The sequence below is a fragment of the Toxotes jaculatrix genome, chromosome 15 (genome assembly GCF_017976425.1).
Source record: "Toxotes jaculatrix isolate fToxJac2 chromosome 15, fToxJac2.pri, whole genome shotgun sequence".
Taxonomy (NCBI): Eukaryota; Metazoa; Chordata; class Actinopteri; family Toxotidae; genus Toxotes; species Toxotes jaculatrix.
The window spans coordinates 4662958-4675998 of record NC_054408.1 but is presented as its reverse complement, the minus strand read 5'-3'; the positions used below and the strand labels follow the sequence as shown (position 1 = coordinate 4675998).

The 13041-nt window shown below is 38.8% G+C and overlaps 1 protein-coding gene across 2 annotated transcripts; it reads left to right on the top strand.

The window, feature by feature from the left end:
• Window positions 1-1298: 1298 nt before the first annotated feature.
• Window positions 1299-11819, top strand: LOC121194962 (interleukin-1 receptor-like 1). 2 transcript variants are annotated; one of them, XM_041058129.1, is made up of 12 exons: window positions 1299-1550; window positions 4191-4251; window positions 5330-5582; window positions 5804-5993; window positions 7214-7364; window positions 7654-7722; window positions 7844-7970; window positions 8460-8602; window positions 8790-8927; window positions 9391-9555; window positions 10076-10221; window positions 10918-11819. In XM_041058129.1, exons 2-12 carry the CDS (start codon window positions 4194-4196, stop codon window positions 11164-11166), a joined length of 1689 nt encoding a protein of 562 aa, XP_040914063.1. In that variant the 5' UTR covers window positions 1299-1550; window positions 4191-4193; the 3' UTR covers window positions 11167-11819. The 2 variants fall into 2 exon arrangements, with proteins under 2 accessions (XP_040914063.1, XP_040914064.1); XM_041058130.1 differs by lacking the exon at window positions 5330-5582.
• Window positions 11820-13041: the final 1222 nt, after the last annotated feature.

Sequence of the window (13041 nt, the reverse complement as noted above, 5' to 3'; positions counted from 1 at the left end):
ATGTGAAACATGCACAGACAGCTTTCTCTGCAGGGTGCCAAATGTAAACAGTGTTCACATTACGAAACAGTCAACACACTGCTGTCATGGGCTGCCACGGAGTCTGCAGGTTCATCCAAACTTGTAAGCGCTCTAAAGATAAAATTTGTCTTAAAGGATAGTTGCAGTTCATCATGTTGATATTTACATGTTTCTAGTGATCTTCAAAAGTGAAGCATTACCACATGTAGCATCTGCCACATTACACTTACATGGTGAGCCAATAGTAATTTTACCTCATACTGTACATGCCATGTATCCCATACACTCCAGTTATGTAGGACGTATATTCGTAGATGGTAGATGGTTCAGAAACCTCCCAAGGGTCGATGGGTGATCAAAGACATGGGCAGCATCACTTGCTCTATACTACAAATAGGGATTAGAAAAAAGAAAATTTAAGGCTATTAAAATAAAATAACTGCCATGTGCTTGAGCTACTATCAATATTTCGTTTAATATATACACTGATGGTGTGTCTGTTGATTGACAATTAAAACAAGTCTAAGTCTGTCTAAGTCTACTAAACTAAACTAAACTAAATAAATAAATAGCCAAACACAGTGAGGATTCTTATTATAGCATTATGAAGAAAGGAGCTCAAGCTTCACTTTCAGTCAGTGATACTTTGTTGTACCATCGCACAAGGATAGTGAAGCCATTCTATTCCATTTGATTTCACAATAAACTGCAGTCTGTTGTTCTTGACCACGAACCAAAGAATCATGGAAACAGACGGACTGACAGACCCTGACTTGAAATGGGGTTGTACACCAAGATATATTGTTGTGTTGGAGAAGTGGAAAGTTTTCTCCAACCTCTATAAATCCTGATTCCTCCTACTCATCTTGTTATACTCAGGCTTTATCGTAGCCATGGCTTCATACATCCATTTGGGATTCACTGCCTTGTGTCTGAAAATTAAATGTGAGTAGATTTTTTTCTTAAATCCAGGACTTAAATCCAGTTCACCCAGTACCTAGTATGTTTCATAAAAATCATCAAAAACAAGTGTGAATTTAGATATTTAATTATTCCATCATTCTGTAATGCACATCCTCATATCACTGGTTGGATCAGTTAATGAGACACATTCACTGCTAAATGTCATAATGCTTTTTTTTTTCTGAGTGTTTTCGGATACTAAATAAAGGTGTCCTATTTTGAGAGAACACTGCTGTCTTCAGTCTGGACCAGAGTAAGCTTTGTCAGACACACTCCCTCAGACATCCACGCCCAATCAAGTGCTGTAACACTCTGTGAAAAGAGAGAGCTCTCTAAAGATGTAGTGGTTGGGAAGGAAACTGTGCATGTTACCTTCAGTACATGATTATATCTTTAGGTGGATGTATCTGTGTGTGTGTGTGTGTATGTGTGTAATGCTGAGCTAGTGTGGCTCACACATTCTGCTGTGTTTAGTGATAGGCGAGCTCTAAAACCACGTAGACACGAACAGGACACAACAGAGTTTGACTGAGTGCCCCGCAGTTGTCAACACACACTTTTATGAGGTAAGCAAGCATTTTCATTCGCACTGTAGTGATGTATGTTTATTTCAAACTGTATTTACTTTAAAATGTTTATTGTGCCAATTAACCAGGTGCCTGAATAACTAAAAAAAAACTAAAGGCAAACAGCTTAGAAAAGTAACCTAGAAACCTACTGATGTACAGTAAGACTGTACTTTATTTAATTAATGCATTTCATTATGCTTAATTAATGTTAATTCATGTTCATCAGGCACAATGAAGGTTCATTAGTAGTGTTTTTATATTTACTTTTAATTTATAAACTTTTAATTTATGAGAGTGAAATAATGTAAGACCTTTAAATCCTTTTCATTTGGATAGGCAAAAAGAGTAGCACAGCAAGCAAATACTTAAAGTGGCTTCATCTATCGATAACCAGCATCTGTTTTGATGGCACACAGCGTCATCAGCAGTGTAAAGTTATATAAAATTGCTCTAGGGTTTATTGTGTGATGCCATGACAACAGCTCTGTGAGGGAGAGGAAAACACACACACACACACACACACACACAAAGAGACTGTGTGGGGCAGCTTTGGTTATTTGGTTTATTGACTAGTTATTTCCACAATATTTACACAAGCCAATTGCAAAGTGGTTAAAGCTATCAGTATTTAGATATTAATATGTAATACTGGGTAGGATCTCTGCTTTTGCTTTCCGTCACACAAACTCTACTCTCATCGTCTACACTCTTTGCAGTAGCAAAAGGCAGCGTAATTAAGTGAACATGGTCTGGTAAACCTTCGGTGTATTATCTGCCCATTACCAAATAGATCATAGTGGACCATTTACTAACTAAAGGTTTCTCCAAAACCTAGAGCTTTGATAACCAGGAAGGAAACTGTTTTTGTTTTCTTTTTTCTTTAAAAAATTATAAATACAAATTACATTTTTATAAATATCTTCAATTCTGAATTCATGCATTGTGATGATAACTCTTCAGAAGTTGCCAGGGCTGTGTCTGACAGTGTGTCTTATCCTTATTTCACTGCACATGCACTTTTTTTTTTTTTTTTTTTTTACTGATATCAGGAGAGGAACTTTCTCTATAAAAGATAAGATCCTTCTAGCCTGTGCAGATGCTATTTTAGACACTTTTTCCACTGCATGCTTGTGCAACTGCTGCTGAATGTTTAGACTAATGTCTCACTTCTTTCATTTGATAGGGAAATAAAATGTTACTGGGCTCTGTGAAATTTTCATAAGCACTTTTCACATTTTGAAATGATTAAAACAATCAATATTTTACGTAAAAATGAAGATGATTGTTGTTATTGGCTTTACTATTTTACAATTTACATTTTTTAAGCTCATGGTTGAGCACTGAGGTGTTGGAGTTCTCCATGGAGAACAAGAGGGCTGCCTCCATGCAACTGCAAGTTGCTGGGAGAAAGTTTCTGAATGCTGTTTGTGCTCATGTACCAAACTCATGTACCAGGGCCCTGGTAAGGGCACCAGGTCCTCTTGGAAAACTTCTGTGCTCATGAGGACAATGATGGAAAAACCTGGATGGGGTGACTGAGAGGAACAACCTGCTTGATCTGCACCCAAGTGGTGCTTTGTCATTGGACTTCTGTGCTTGTCATGGATTGGCTGGTTTCTGGAGGGGTTGTGGGACTTTGCTCATCCAATAGCTATAGTTTTGTAGACTAACTGTCATGCTGATGTGGCTGATACAGTAATGCAGGCATTGTACTGGACCACTGTGGTGAAGAGGGAGCTGACGTGGTTGATCTGCTTGCCAACCTGTAGCTTGAAAGGAGCCAGTTGATGTGGTTAGGACACCTCATCGGGATGCCTTCTGGCCGCCTTCCGCTGGAGTTTTTGTAGGGGCATGTACAACTGGTAGAAGGCCCCAGGGTAGTTCCCAAATACGTTGGAGAGACTATAAATATCTCAGCTGGCCTGGGATTTCCACAGGGTCCCCCAGGAGGAATGAGAAACTGTTGTCTGAGAGAGGGATGTCTAGACTACCTTGGCAGAAAATGGGTGGATAGACAGTTTTTAAGGTCTTCAGTACTTCTCCCCTGGGGAAATTATTATTATTGTCACTGCCCAGTCTCTTCTGGACTGAGCTTGATTTAAACATAACTGAAGAGGTTGGAGTAGAATATGAACACTGTTCATGCTCTCCATTTACATACAAAGCTACTAAGCCATTTCAAATGAGATGATTAGCTTTTAAACCAGCATGTGTTCTGTTTCTTCTTTTATTCCACAAAGATATTAATACATTGTTTTGGCTAATTTTTTTTTTGACATATTCTTGCCAAAGCACTATACGTTGTGTAATCCATTTAACTAAAACATCCTAAGTGTTTTATCTGTATCTGCATTGGCAGGAATTAAAATTTCTAAGAATATTAACACGATTTATGTCCTGTAAGATCTGCTGTGTGGGTTCTGTGAAGAGTTTCCTGCAAGACTCATTTTGAAACTGTCACAATCATACTGTTCTGCTTCAGGAAGTGACAGTGTAGTGGAAGGTACCTTTAAGACAGTGCATGACTATGGCATTGTATCACTGTATCACTGTATGTAACCGCTGCCACATTAATTATTTAACAAGAAGCACAACAGTATGCTTTAACCTTTGCTGTGCTCCTTCATTCTCTCTCAGCTAATGGATGCTTCCCGACTTCTCCTCCTCATCTTTGTGGTGACTGCATCCAAATGTTCAGGTAGGATGCACATTATGATGAAGAGGAATACAAGGAACAAGAACAGTGCATTAATAGATTCACATCAACCACCACGGAAAATATTTATATTTATTTATACATTCATTGTGCTGATGCTTCACATTTAGTGGAAGGCAGTGGTAAGAATATAACACATGCATGAGGGAGTGTTTTACAAAGGTTACTGTATTTAGAGACAGGGCCTGAGCATAATGGTCTTGGACTTGGAGCATCAATTCTCTTACAGATAACACTTAAAGAGTAAGGCTAGTTTTTGTTTTGCATACTATTAAAAAGTATTATCTGTGTAGCCAAAGTCTGACACATCTTTTTCCTCTGTGCCATAGAGCTTCACTGTTGTCAAAAAATTATTAGGAACACAGCAGTGACCCACACTGTTGCACTGGGAGACATGTTTCACCAAGTCAGTTCCACACACGCTATCGCGCAGCTGGAAACACTTGTCACCAGTGATGATGAGACAACAGGAAAGAGGACACAAATGCAGAACCACCCGGCAGCCGAGTTCAGTGACATTAGACACAAAGAGATAGTAATAACAACAGCTTGCAGGGAGCCAGGAATGGGAAACAGGTACAGGAAACAATAACAAAGCAGTTGGCAAGAGAGTCTTCAGCAGGAATGACACAAAAACACAATCTGGCAGAAAAGGCCTGGGATGATGAGGAAGCTAGAGACAGATATGTGAATGGGCAGGGACTATATCTACATGTTAATGTCGCTATTTTTCCGTTTATTGGAATCAGTGCCACATCATCAGTGTGCACACTAAATCGTTCATGTAAAAAGTGATAAGATTTGCAAGAATTAATGCAGGAGTTAAATTAAATCTTGTTTTTTTTAACCATCATTATCATCATCATCATCATCATAACAAACTCTTCTAAACTCTTTTATTCCACTGTTCTGCATTAGTACTGCATCAGTGCTGTAATAACTGTGGCCCCTGTAAGTGCACCTGTGCATTTACATATCCAGGGATTATAAGTTCTGTGTTTTTCACTTTTGTCTTCATCCTCATCATAATTAACTCTATCAACTTCCCACTCATTTCCAGAGACAGTCGAGCCCCCTTGTGAGGACAGTTCTGATGATTCATTTAAACTTTTTGAAGGTGAAGCTTTTTATTTTGAGCCTCAACTTCATGTGAGTGACAGTGACAGCCACCCGAATGAAGAGTTCAAATGGTACAAAAATACCACCAAGACTGAGTATCTCTCATCTGATGAGAAAGAGAGGATACATTACCATGATGGAGCGATCTTTTTCTTAAACATCCTCACTGAAGACTCTGGTCTTTACACTGCCCAGTAAGAATACTTATCTTCACAAAACATTTTGTCAACTTTGGATTTCTAGCATTGTTTTTAACTTCATTGTTTTAACTTCTGATACTGTCCCTAACCTGGATCACACTTATACATATAGCCTGTGTAGCATATGTTGGCGTATATTGAGTACAAAGAAATACACATATGGGCTTAAGTATTGCCCCAAATAATTTTGCTATCTGGGATTACTTCTCTTCTAGGCATATAAACCATCTAGGAGAATGCACCAACTTTCATTTAAGAGTTGAAGTCTTCAGCGCAAGCCATCGAGGGGATGACAAATTCCTTTATGGAAACATCGAAAACAGTGATGTGAACAAAAAGGTCCCATGTCCAGATCGTGTCGAGGAAATATGTGAAAAGTTTGGGGGAAATTTCACCTGGTACAAGGTATGGCCGCTTGTGATTACAGTGACACCTGGTGTGAATATCATTGAATATCAATCATGTTTTACAGGTTTTTAAACCTGACAATGTTCTGGTGAATGCTGTGTCGATTCAAATGCACAACACATAGGATGAGCAGGAAAGCAGCCCAGGGCAGGGCTGCTCTGAATTACACTGGAATGCTAAGGCTTGTGGCAGTGATTGGATAATTATGCTAACTCACTGTTCAAAGCAAATGAGGGGCAGATGTTTGTCTATCTTCATTCTGAAATGAAATGAATGTTGGACTGGCTCACAAGGATTACGGGCTGAGAAATACTTATGATGAGGATGCCAACACAACTGTTTTATCTTGATGATATATCTTTATGCTGCCACTGAGTCATCTAGTATGTCCTTAATTAACTTCTGAGACAATAGCAAAATTTATTGAACTTATAATCGGAAAGTGTTCGCACTAAAAAATGTTTAGGCCTATGAGAAAATTTTGAAAGTTAGAAATCTTTTACAGTGAGCAATTACATATCCAACAAGTCCACCAAATACCCACAGATATATTGTGGTTATTGTGTGCACATATGAGATGTTTAATTTGGCAGCATGTGACCAAGACACATAGAAAGACTATTTTTAACCCTTTCTGTTTAATCTCTCGTTGGTGTCCCTTAGTTGCCCAATAAGTCAAGTATGTTTTAATCATATAATGCCAAATCATGACAGAAGTTATCTCAGGGTACTCTTCACGCAGAGCATGTCAGGACCGTGCTGCTAATATTCCCCCATGAGCAGCACTTGGCAATAGTGGCAAGGAAAAAACTCCCTTTTAACAGGTAGAAACCTTGAGCGTAACCTGGCTCATGGTGGGCAGCCGTCAGCCTCAACTGAGCTCTTGTTTTTTCCTGTGTAACAATTACATCATTTCCTTGTTGCCACTTTCAAAGTCAAATAAATTAGTGGGTACTTCCCAAGTGTACCATTTATGTGGTATCACCAAATTAAGCAGCCATCTCTAAAAAAATTGTTTTAGAAGGCCGGATGAATTGTAAGGTAAACAATAATTATATAGTATACTTTAAAATAATTTGGACTCATTTATAAAATGTTAAAATGCTTTCACACAATCCACATTTCCTCTAAGTCCTATGGTGTTTCCAAATTCCTTCTATGTCAATTTATTCCTTCCTTATTTTCTCTTTTTGTGGCCCCCTCTGCCCCGGCTGCAGGACTTTAATATTCTTCAAGGTAACCATGCAGCTGACCTGTGGGTTAAAAAAGCCACCAAAGATCACGAGGGCATCTACACCTGCGTTTGTACCTGGACACACAATCACAAGGTGTACAACTCGTCAGGCTCCAGGAGGCTTAAAGTTAAAGGTCAGAGAGTATTTTCAGGTTTTTTTTTTTTTTTTTTTTTACAAACCTTTAGTTGGGGAAGCTCATTAGTCAACCTGCCTGTCAATTTGATGATCCATGGACCAAAATTACAGTAATTAGAAATATTTTGTACATCTATTGTTAATGTTGAGTGACAGAAAAAGGTAAAAAAAAAAAAAAAAAAAAGCCCAACAAAAAAAAATGTAACTCTGCATTTTGTGACCATTGTCAAGTATCCCATAGAAGAAGACAGAAGACACTCATCGTTGTGTTTCATTTTTGCTTATAGGTCAACCTGAGTCCTATCGTGACCCAGAAATCCTCTCTCCAGCCAACACGGAGCAGTTTGCTGATGAAGGTGTGTCAGTGAGATATCTGTGTATTAGAACTGTGCTGTATTTTTCACTCTAAAACTTGTCAGTATGGCCACTCACTGTGAATTTTATGTCCTCTAAAATATATCTTGTTCTTTCTGTCAGGCTTTAGGATCCAACTGAACTGCTCAGTTTTCTGTGGGATTAATGTGAAACGTGACTGTTCTGCTAGATGGTATATTAACGGAAACCCATTCAACCCCACCCACGGATACAGAGAAACTACTGAAATGTAAGAGTGATCAAAAGCAGTTCTGATTAAAAACAGCCGCACACGCATCTGTCCCACTACATAATTTACAATAGTCATCCTTTAAATGTTTGTAGTATACTGCACAGTGATGCTTAAAACAGACTACATATACAACACACATCTCTGTTCAAATATGCACTTAGATTGGCCTTTGAATGGACAAGCACATAAACACAGACACTCAAGCGTGCACTTACAGGCAGCTGGTTTCCATATGATGGCAGCTGATGACTGCTGGAAAAGTAAAGGGCTCACCAAAGTCAGTAGGATACATCATTCAGAAACCATAAGCATCAGCACCAGATTTTGAGCCAATCCTTTGGTTAGATGTTATGATATTTGATCTATTTTGTGCATTTCTTTGCCCTTGTTGTCTGCTGTAGTTAACCACTTCACTCTGTAATCTGTATTAATGATAACTTTTTTTTGCCTTTTCTTTAATGAACCAAACTCTGTGTTTGTTGTCAGGACTAATAACACTCCAAAGAACACCGTCACCACCATCCTGACCATTGAAAAAGTGTCTGCTAAAGATTTTCAAGATGAATTTAAATGTGTCGGCACTGGCTTGTACACCACGAAGAATGCCACTGTAACTCTCAAGCGGAGAGGTCAGTGACAGGATTGTTGTCCATTCACAAGACTTTATCAGGCTTTGGCAGCTTGTTGTACTTATCGGAAATGATTAATTGTTTCTTATAGTCTTTCAAAGAAATTTGTTGATAGTATGAAACATGTTTAATATCACACGAGCAGGCGCACCCATTTATTTACTTTAATTTTGTGTTTGTTTTCCAGGGTCGATGATTCCACTGGTCATTACATCAGTGTGTGTGTTGCTCTTCTGTGTGTTTGCTGCCGTGATGGTGAAGTGCTTTGCTATCGACCTCGCTCTCTTCTTCAGACCTTTCTTCCCACAAAGACGTTGCAATAAAGGTATTTTTTTCTTCAATCTGAGGAAGATCTAAAAGTCAAAGGATGGGAGTTTATTCCCGTAGGTTGTGGTCCCACAGGGTAAGTTTTTTTTTTTTTTGGCACCCGGCCTCAAGGGTCAGTGGGGTTGGCCATGAGATACACAAAGCCCTCTTCTACGTTCAGGTGGCCATTCTCAGAGGAGTGAGTCTATGTCAGCCACTGCTTCACAGTGACCAGATGGGAGAGTTTTTGAATGAAGTTCAAACAGAGTACAGTTAATGTTTATTCAGCCTTTGTTTGACCTGGGTAGTTTCACTGAGGACGATGCTGGACCACTTTTTTTTATTAACACCAGATGGTAGGGTAATCTGCACTGGATAAGAATAATTTGAGAAGAAAAAAAAACTGAACAGACTAAAATCAGAACAATACTGACCAAAAAAAGGACACTTCCAGCTTTCATCAGTTTGTTTGTACTTAACAGATGGGAAGTTGTACGATGCCTATGTGATCTACCAGATGCAGGACATGGACCAGGTCACTGAGGACGCACTCTGTCAGTTTGTCACGGAGACTCTGCCGTGCGTCCTCGAGAAGAAGTGTGGATATCAACTCTTCATCTACGGGAGGGATGACATACCTGGGGAAGGTCGGAATTTTATTTTGTTTGTTTGTAGTTTTGAATACACAAGCCCATCTATACACACAGTATATTGGGATGCTGGACAAATGCTGGTCCTTGAGGACCAACTTTAAAACCCTATCTGGAGTTACACAGAAACTTGCTCTCCTTATAAGCTTTTGTTTCACTTTTTACAACGCCACATGGTCCTCATTAGTCGTTTTATTGTCTCCAAATTGTTTTGTTGACAAATTTATGAGACACCATGATGTCAAAGAAGGAATAAAATCAGAGTTATAAAACTTTTCTCTTTTCCTCTCACACCCTTCTTCTGATTTTTTTTTTTGTTTGTTTGTTTTAAATTGTGGTTTTAGTATGAGTTTACAGGACTCTCAACAAGTTAAAATAAATAAATAAAAGTGAATCTTTGTCAAAGGGTCCTTTATAGCAATGATGAGTGTGTTTGTTGTGCTACAAGTCTGAGGAACCATTTTTCATTACGTTACATGAACTAGTTGTCATTGAGCATTTTTGTTTAAACCCACAGACCGTCTGGAGCGGGTGGAGAACAGCGTGAAGCAGAGCAGGAGACTGATAGTCATCCTCACCCCGGGTCCAGGATCAGGGTCCAAGTGCACAGACCAAGGTTCTGCCTTTCCCCAGGACTCAGTAATAGGAGGGTTTGACTGGCAGGTAGGACTCTTACACATACAGAGCAAAATCATTAAGGCAGTAATTTGATTTTTACTTTGTTGTCTCGAGTCCAAAGTGTTGTGGGATTTCGTTGTTCTTGCTCATTTTGCATGTCTGTATTTGTTCTGTTTATTGTTTTGAACATCTAACATTAATATTTTGCGCCTCTATGTTTCTATTTTTTTTTTCTATTGTAGCCTTTTTTTTTTTATAGAGACACATTTTCATTACAGAGAGCGTTGTCCAGTGCTGGTCCAATTGTTCAGTCTTAGAGAAACAAATCTTTAATAATTGAGATTAAAGAACCAGTGTGTAGGATTTAGTGGCATCTAGAGGTGAGGTTGCAGATTGCATGTGCACATAATGTTGCTTGCTCTCTGTGATCTTTGAGATCTGTTGAATTTTATTATCAACTATGGGGTTTCCAGATCTTTTACCTGATTTGATGATGATAATGGTGAAGTTGTATTTTTAGAAATCAAGGCTAAAAAAACAAAACAAAAACAAAACAACAACATTGCAAGCAACAATGGCTGTTCTAGGCGTTCTTATATTTTCTGTTATTTGGCTAAAGAATTCTTTGATTCCACCATTCCATTTACTCAGGCAGATTATTTCTACCTGTGGTGCTGCTCCAGAGAAAAGGTAACCATATAGGAGTAAAAAAAAATAAAAAATGTTATGATCATTTTCCAGGTGGGGCTCCACCATGCTCTGGTCCAGAGGGAGATGAGCGTGATTCTGATCCAGCTCGGGGACACTGGGCCCAAAGGATACTCACACCTTCCCGTAGGCTTGCAGCACCTTATTCGCAAGAGTGCCCCCTTGAAGTGGCCTGAGGGTTCACGTGGTGCTGCCTCGTGGAACTCACGTTTCTGGAAGAGAGTGCGATACCTGATGCCTGCAACACCTGTCAAAAAATGTCCACAGGCTGCTATTATTTGAAACCCTTATCCAGATATATATATATATATATAGTTGATGGCCTCAGCTAATTAACTATATATTTTACTATACTATATGGTTTTTTAAAAAATGCCACAAATATTAAAGAAAATGCTTTTGGTTTCTTGTGTTTTGTCCTTATTGGTTTGGTTACATGTAATGTGTTTTAGGGATATAAGCATAGCAACGTTCATTGAGTTGACAAGTATACATATATTTAATTGAGGATGTAGTGAGGAGTATGTATGTTTCTGTTTATTGCTCAACTCCCTTCTTCCCAGCCCAAACAATAATTTTCTGCCGTAGAATGAATCTTTTGGGGGATGTTGACCCACCGTTAAACATTGAATTTAACTGTTGTTTTAGCGTTGATGCAGTAGAGGGAGACAAATGTCCTTGCTATTGCATTTTCACCATTAGATAATTTGATGCATTGGTTAAAATTCAGTTCTTTCTAATCTTTACTTTTGCAGAGTTCCGATTTATCCAGCCAATGAAGCTCATTGCTCTGTAAGGATTACTTTTCCTAGTTACATATTGATTTAATACGGGTAAGATTAAGATGGAAGAGATTTTAGCTTGAATTAACAAATGCACTGAAGCAAAAACTTTGTCTCTATGATGCCAGTGAATGTCGAAAGTGCAAAGGCGTAAAGGCGCTGAAAAAAATAAAAGCTTTTAAAGAATGGGCTGGACCAGTCATTACAATATGACTTATGCATCCACACCAGGAGGTAAGCTGCAGCAGCGGTAGTATGTGTGGCATTTTATTGTAGTCGTACCTGAAGTAGGTGCAAGGAAAACAAAACAAAACACGCACAGAGAGGTGCGGGTCGTGGCCGCTGGGTGGAGACAGTCGGGCAGGTGGAGGATGGAAACGCTGCTTCTGTATATTTAACTCTGTCACACATGGAGCATCTGATGACATGTTATTTTCCGACTTTCTCGGCCGCTGTTTGAAACGGCAGCTTTCCCTTGGAAGTCCTGCTTTAGCCTCTGTTATTTTTTTTCCGGATCGGTGTCTGAGTGTGTGATGGAGGGTTGATTCAGGACGGGATGGATGCCATGTAAAAGTAAGTGGTGACTTGCCATCCTTCTTTTAATTCCGACACACGACAAATGTGATATTTCAATCTTAACCTAATGCTGTGCCACAGAACAGTAATTTTACAGGGAAATCTAAACGTTTCTCTGTGTTTTTACATGAATATTACTACAGAAGGTAAAAAGTACGAGAGAGTAAACAGTAGTCTGACTGACTAGTCCAGCAACAACTCTATTTAATTACACGTTAATTACAATAAATTCATTGTCTGTTTACTTTTGGCCTTTTTCTTTTTTTATCACAGATACACTCCCACATAAGAGTTCGAGACCTCATGAGAGTAGGAGTCAAATAGAATTACTTAATTACACTGCCATTAACTACAGTAAAGTCATTGTAAACTATGTAGTAAGACTCTTGAATAAATAAAATAGCATAACCACGGTGATTTTAAATGAGTACACACACACACACACACACACACACACTCACACTCACACACACTGTCGTTGTTGTGCTTATATGCAAAGTGAATGTCTTGACTGTTGAAACAGAGCAAGGTATTTGGCTTTTGACAGCTACATGTCATCATGTCCTTTGTGTCTGGTTCAGCTGATCCTGAAACACAACCAGCTACTCTCACTCTGAGTTGGCAGCTGTGACGATGGGAAACAGAAAAAGGTGACCAGTAACTTTATTTACTGACACAAAGAAAACAACTTGGCACATTCATTTTGCTTTCAGAATTTTGTTATTTAGTTTTTTTTTTTTTCAAACACAACCACTGTTACAGTGCTACTGTCATACTTTAATAACTGTATGTTATAACT

Coding starts and splice junctions, on each gene's coding strand:
- LOC121194962 (XM_041058129.1), top strand. CDS start 4,194: ATGGATGCTTCCCGACTTCTCCTCCTCATCTTTGTGGTGACTGCATCC. Junction 5,994..7,213: donor GAAATTTCACCTGGTACAAG/GTATGGCCGCTT, acceptor CCCCGGCTGCAG/GACTTTAATATTCTTCAAGG. Junction 10,222..10,917: donor TAGGAGGGTTTGACTGGCAG/GTAGGACTCTTA, acceptor ATCATTTTCCAG/GTGGGGCTCCACCATGCTCT.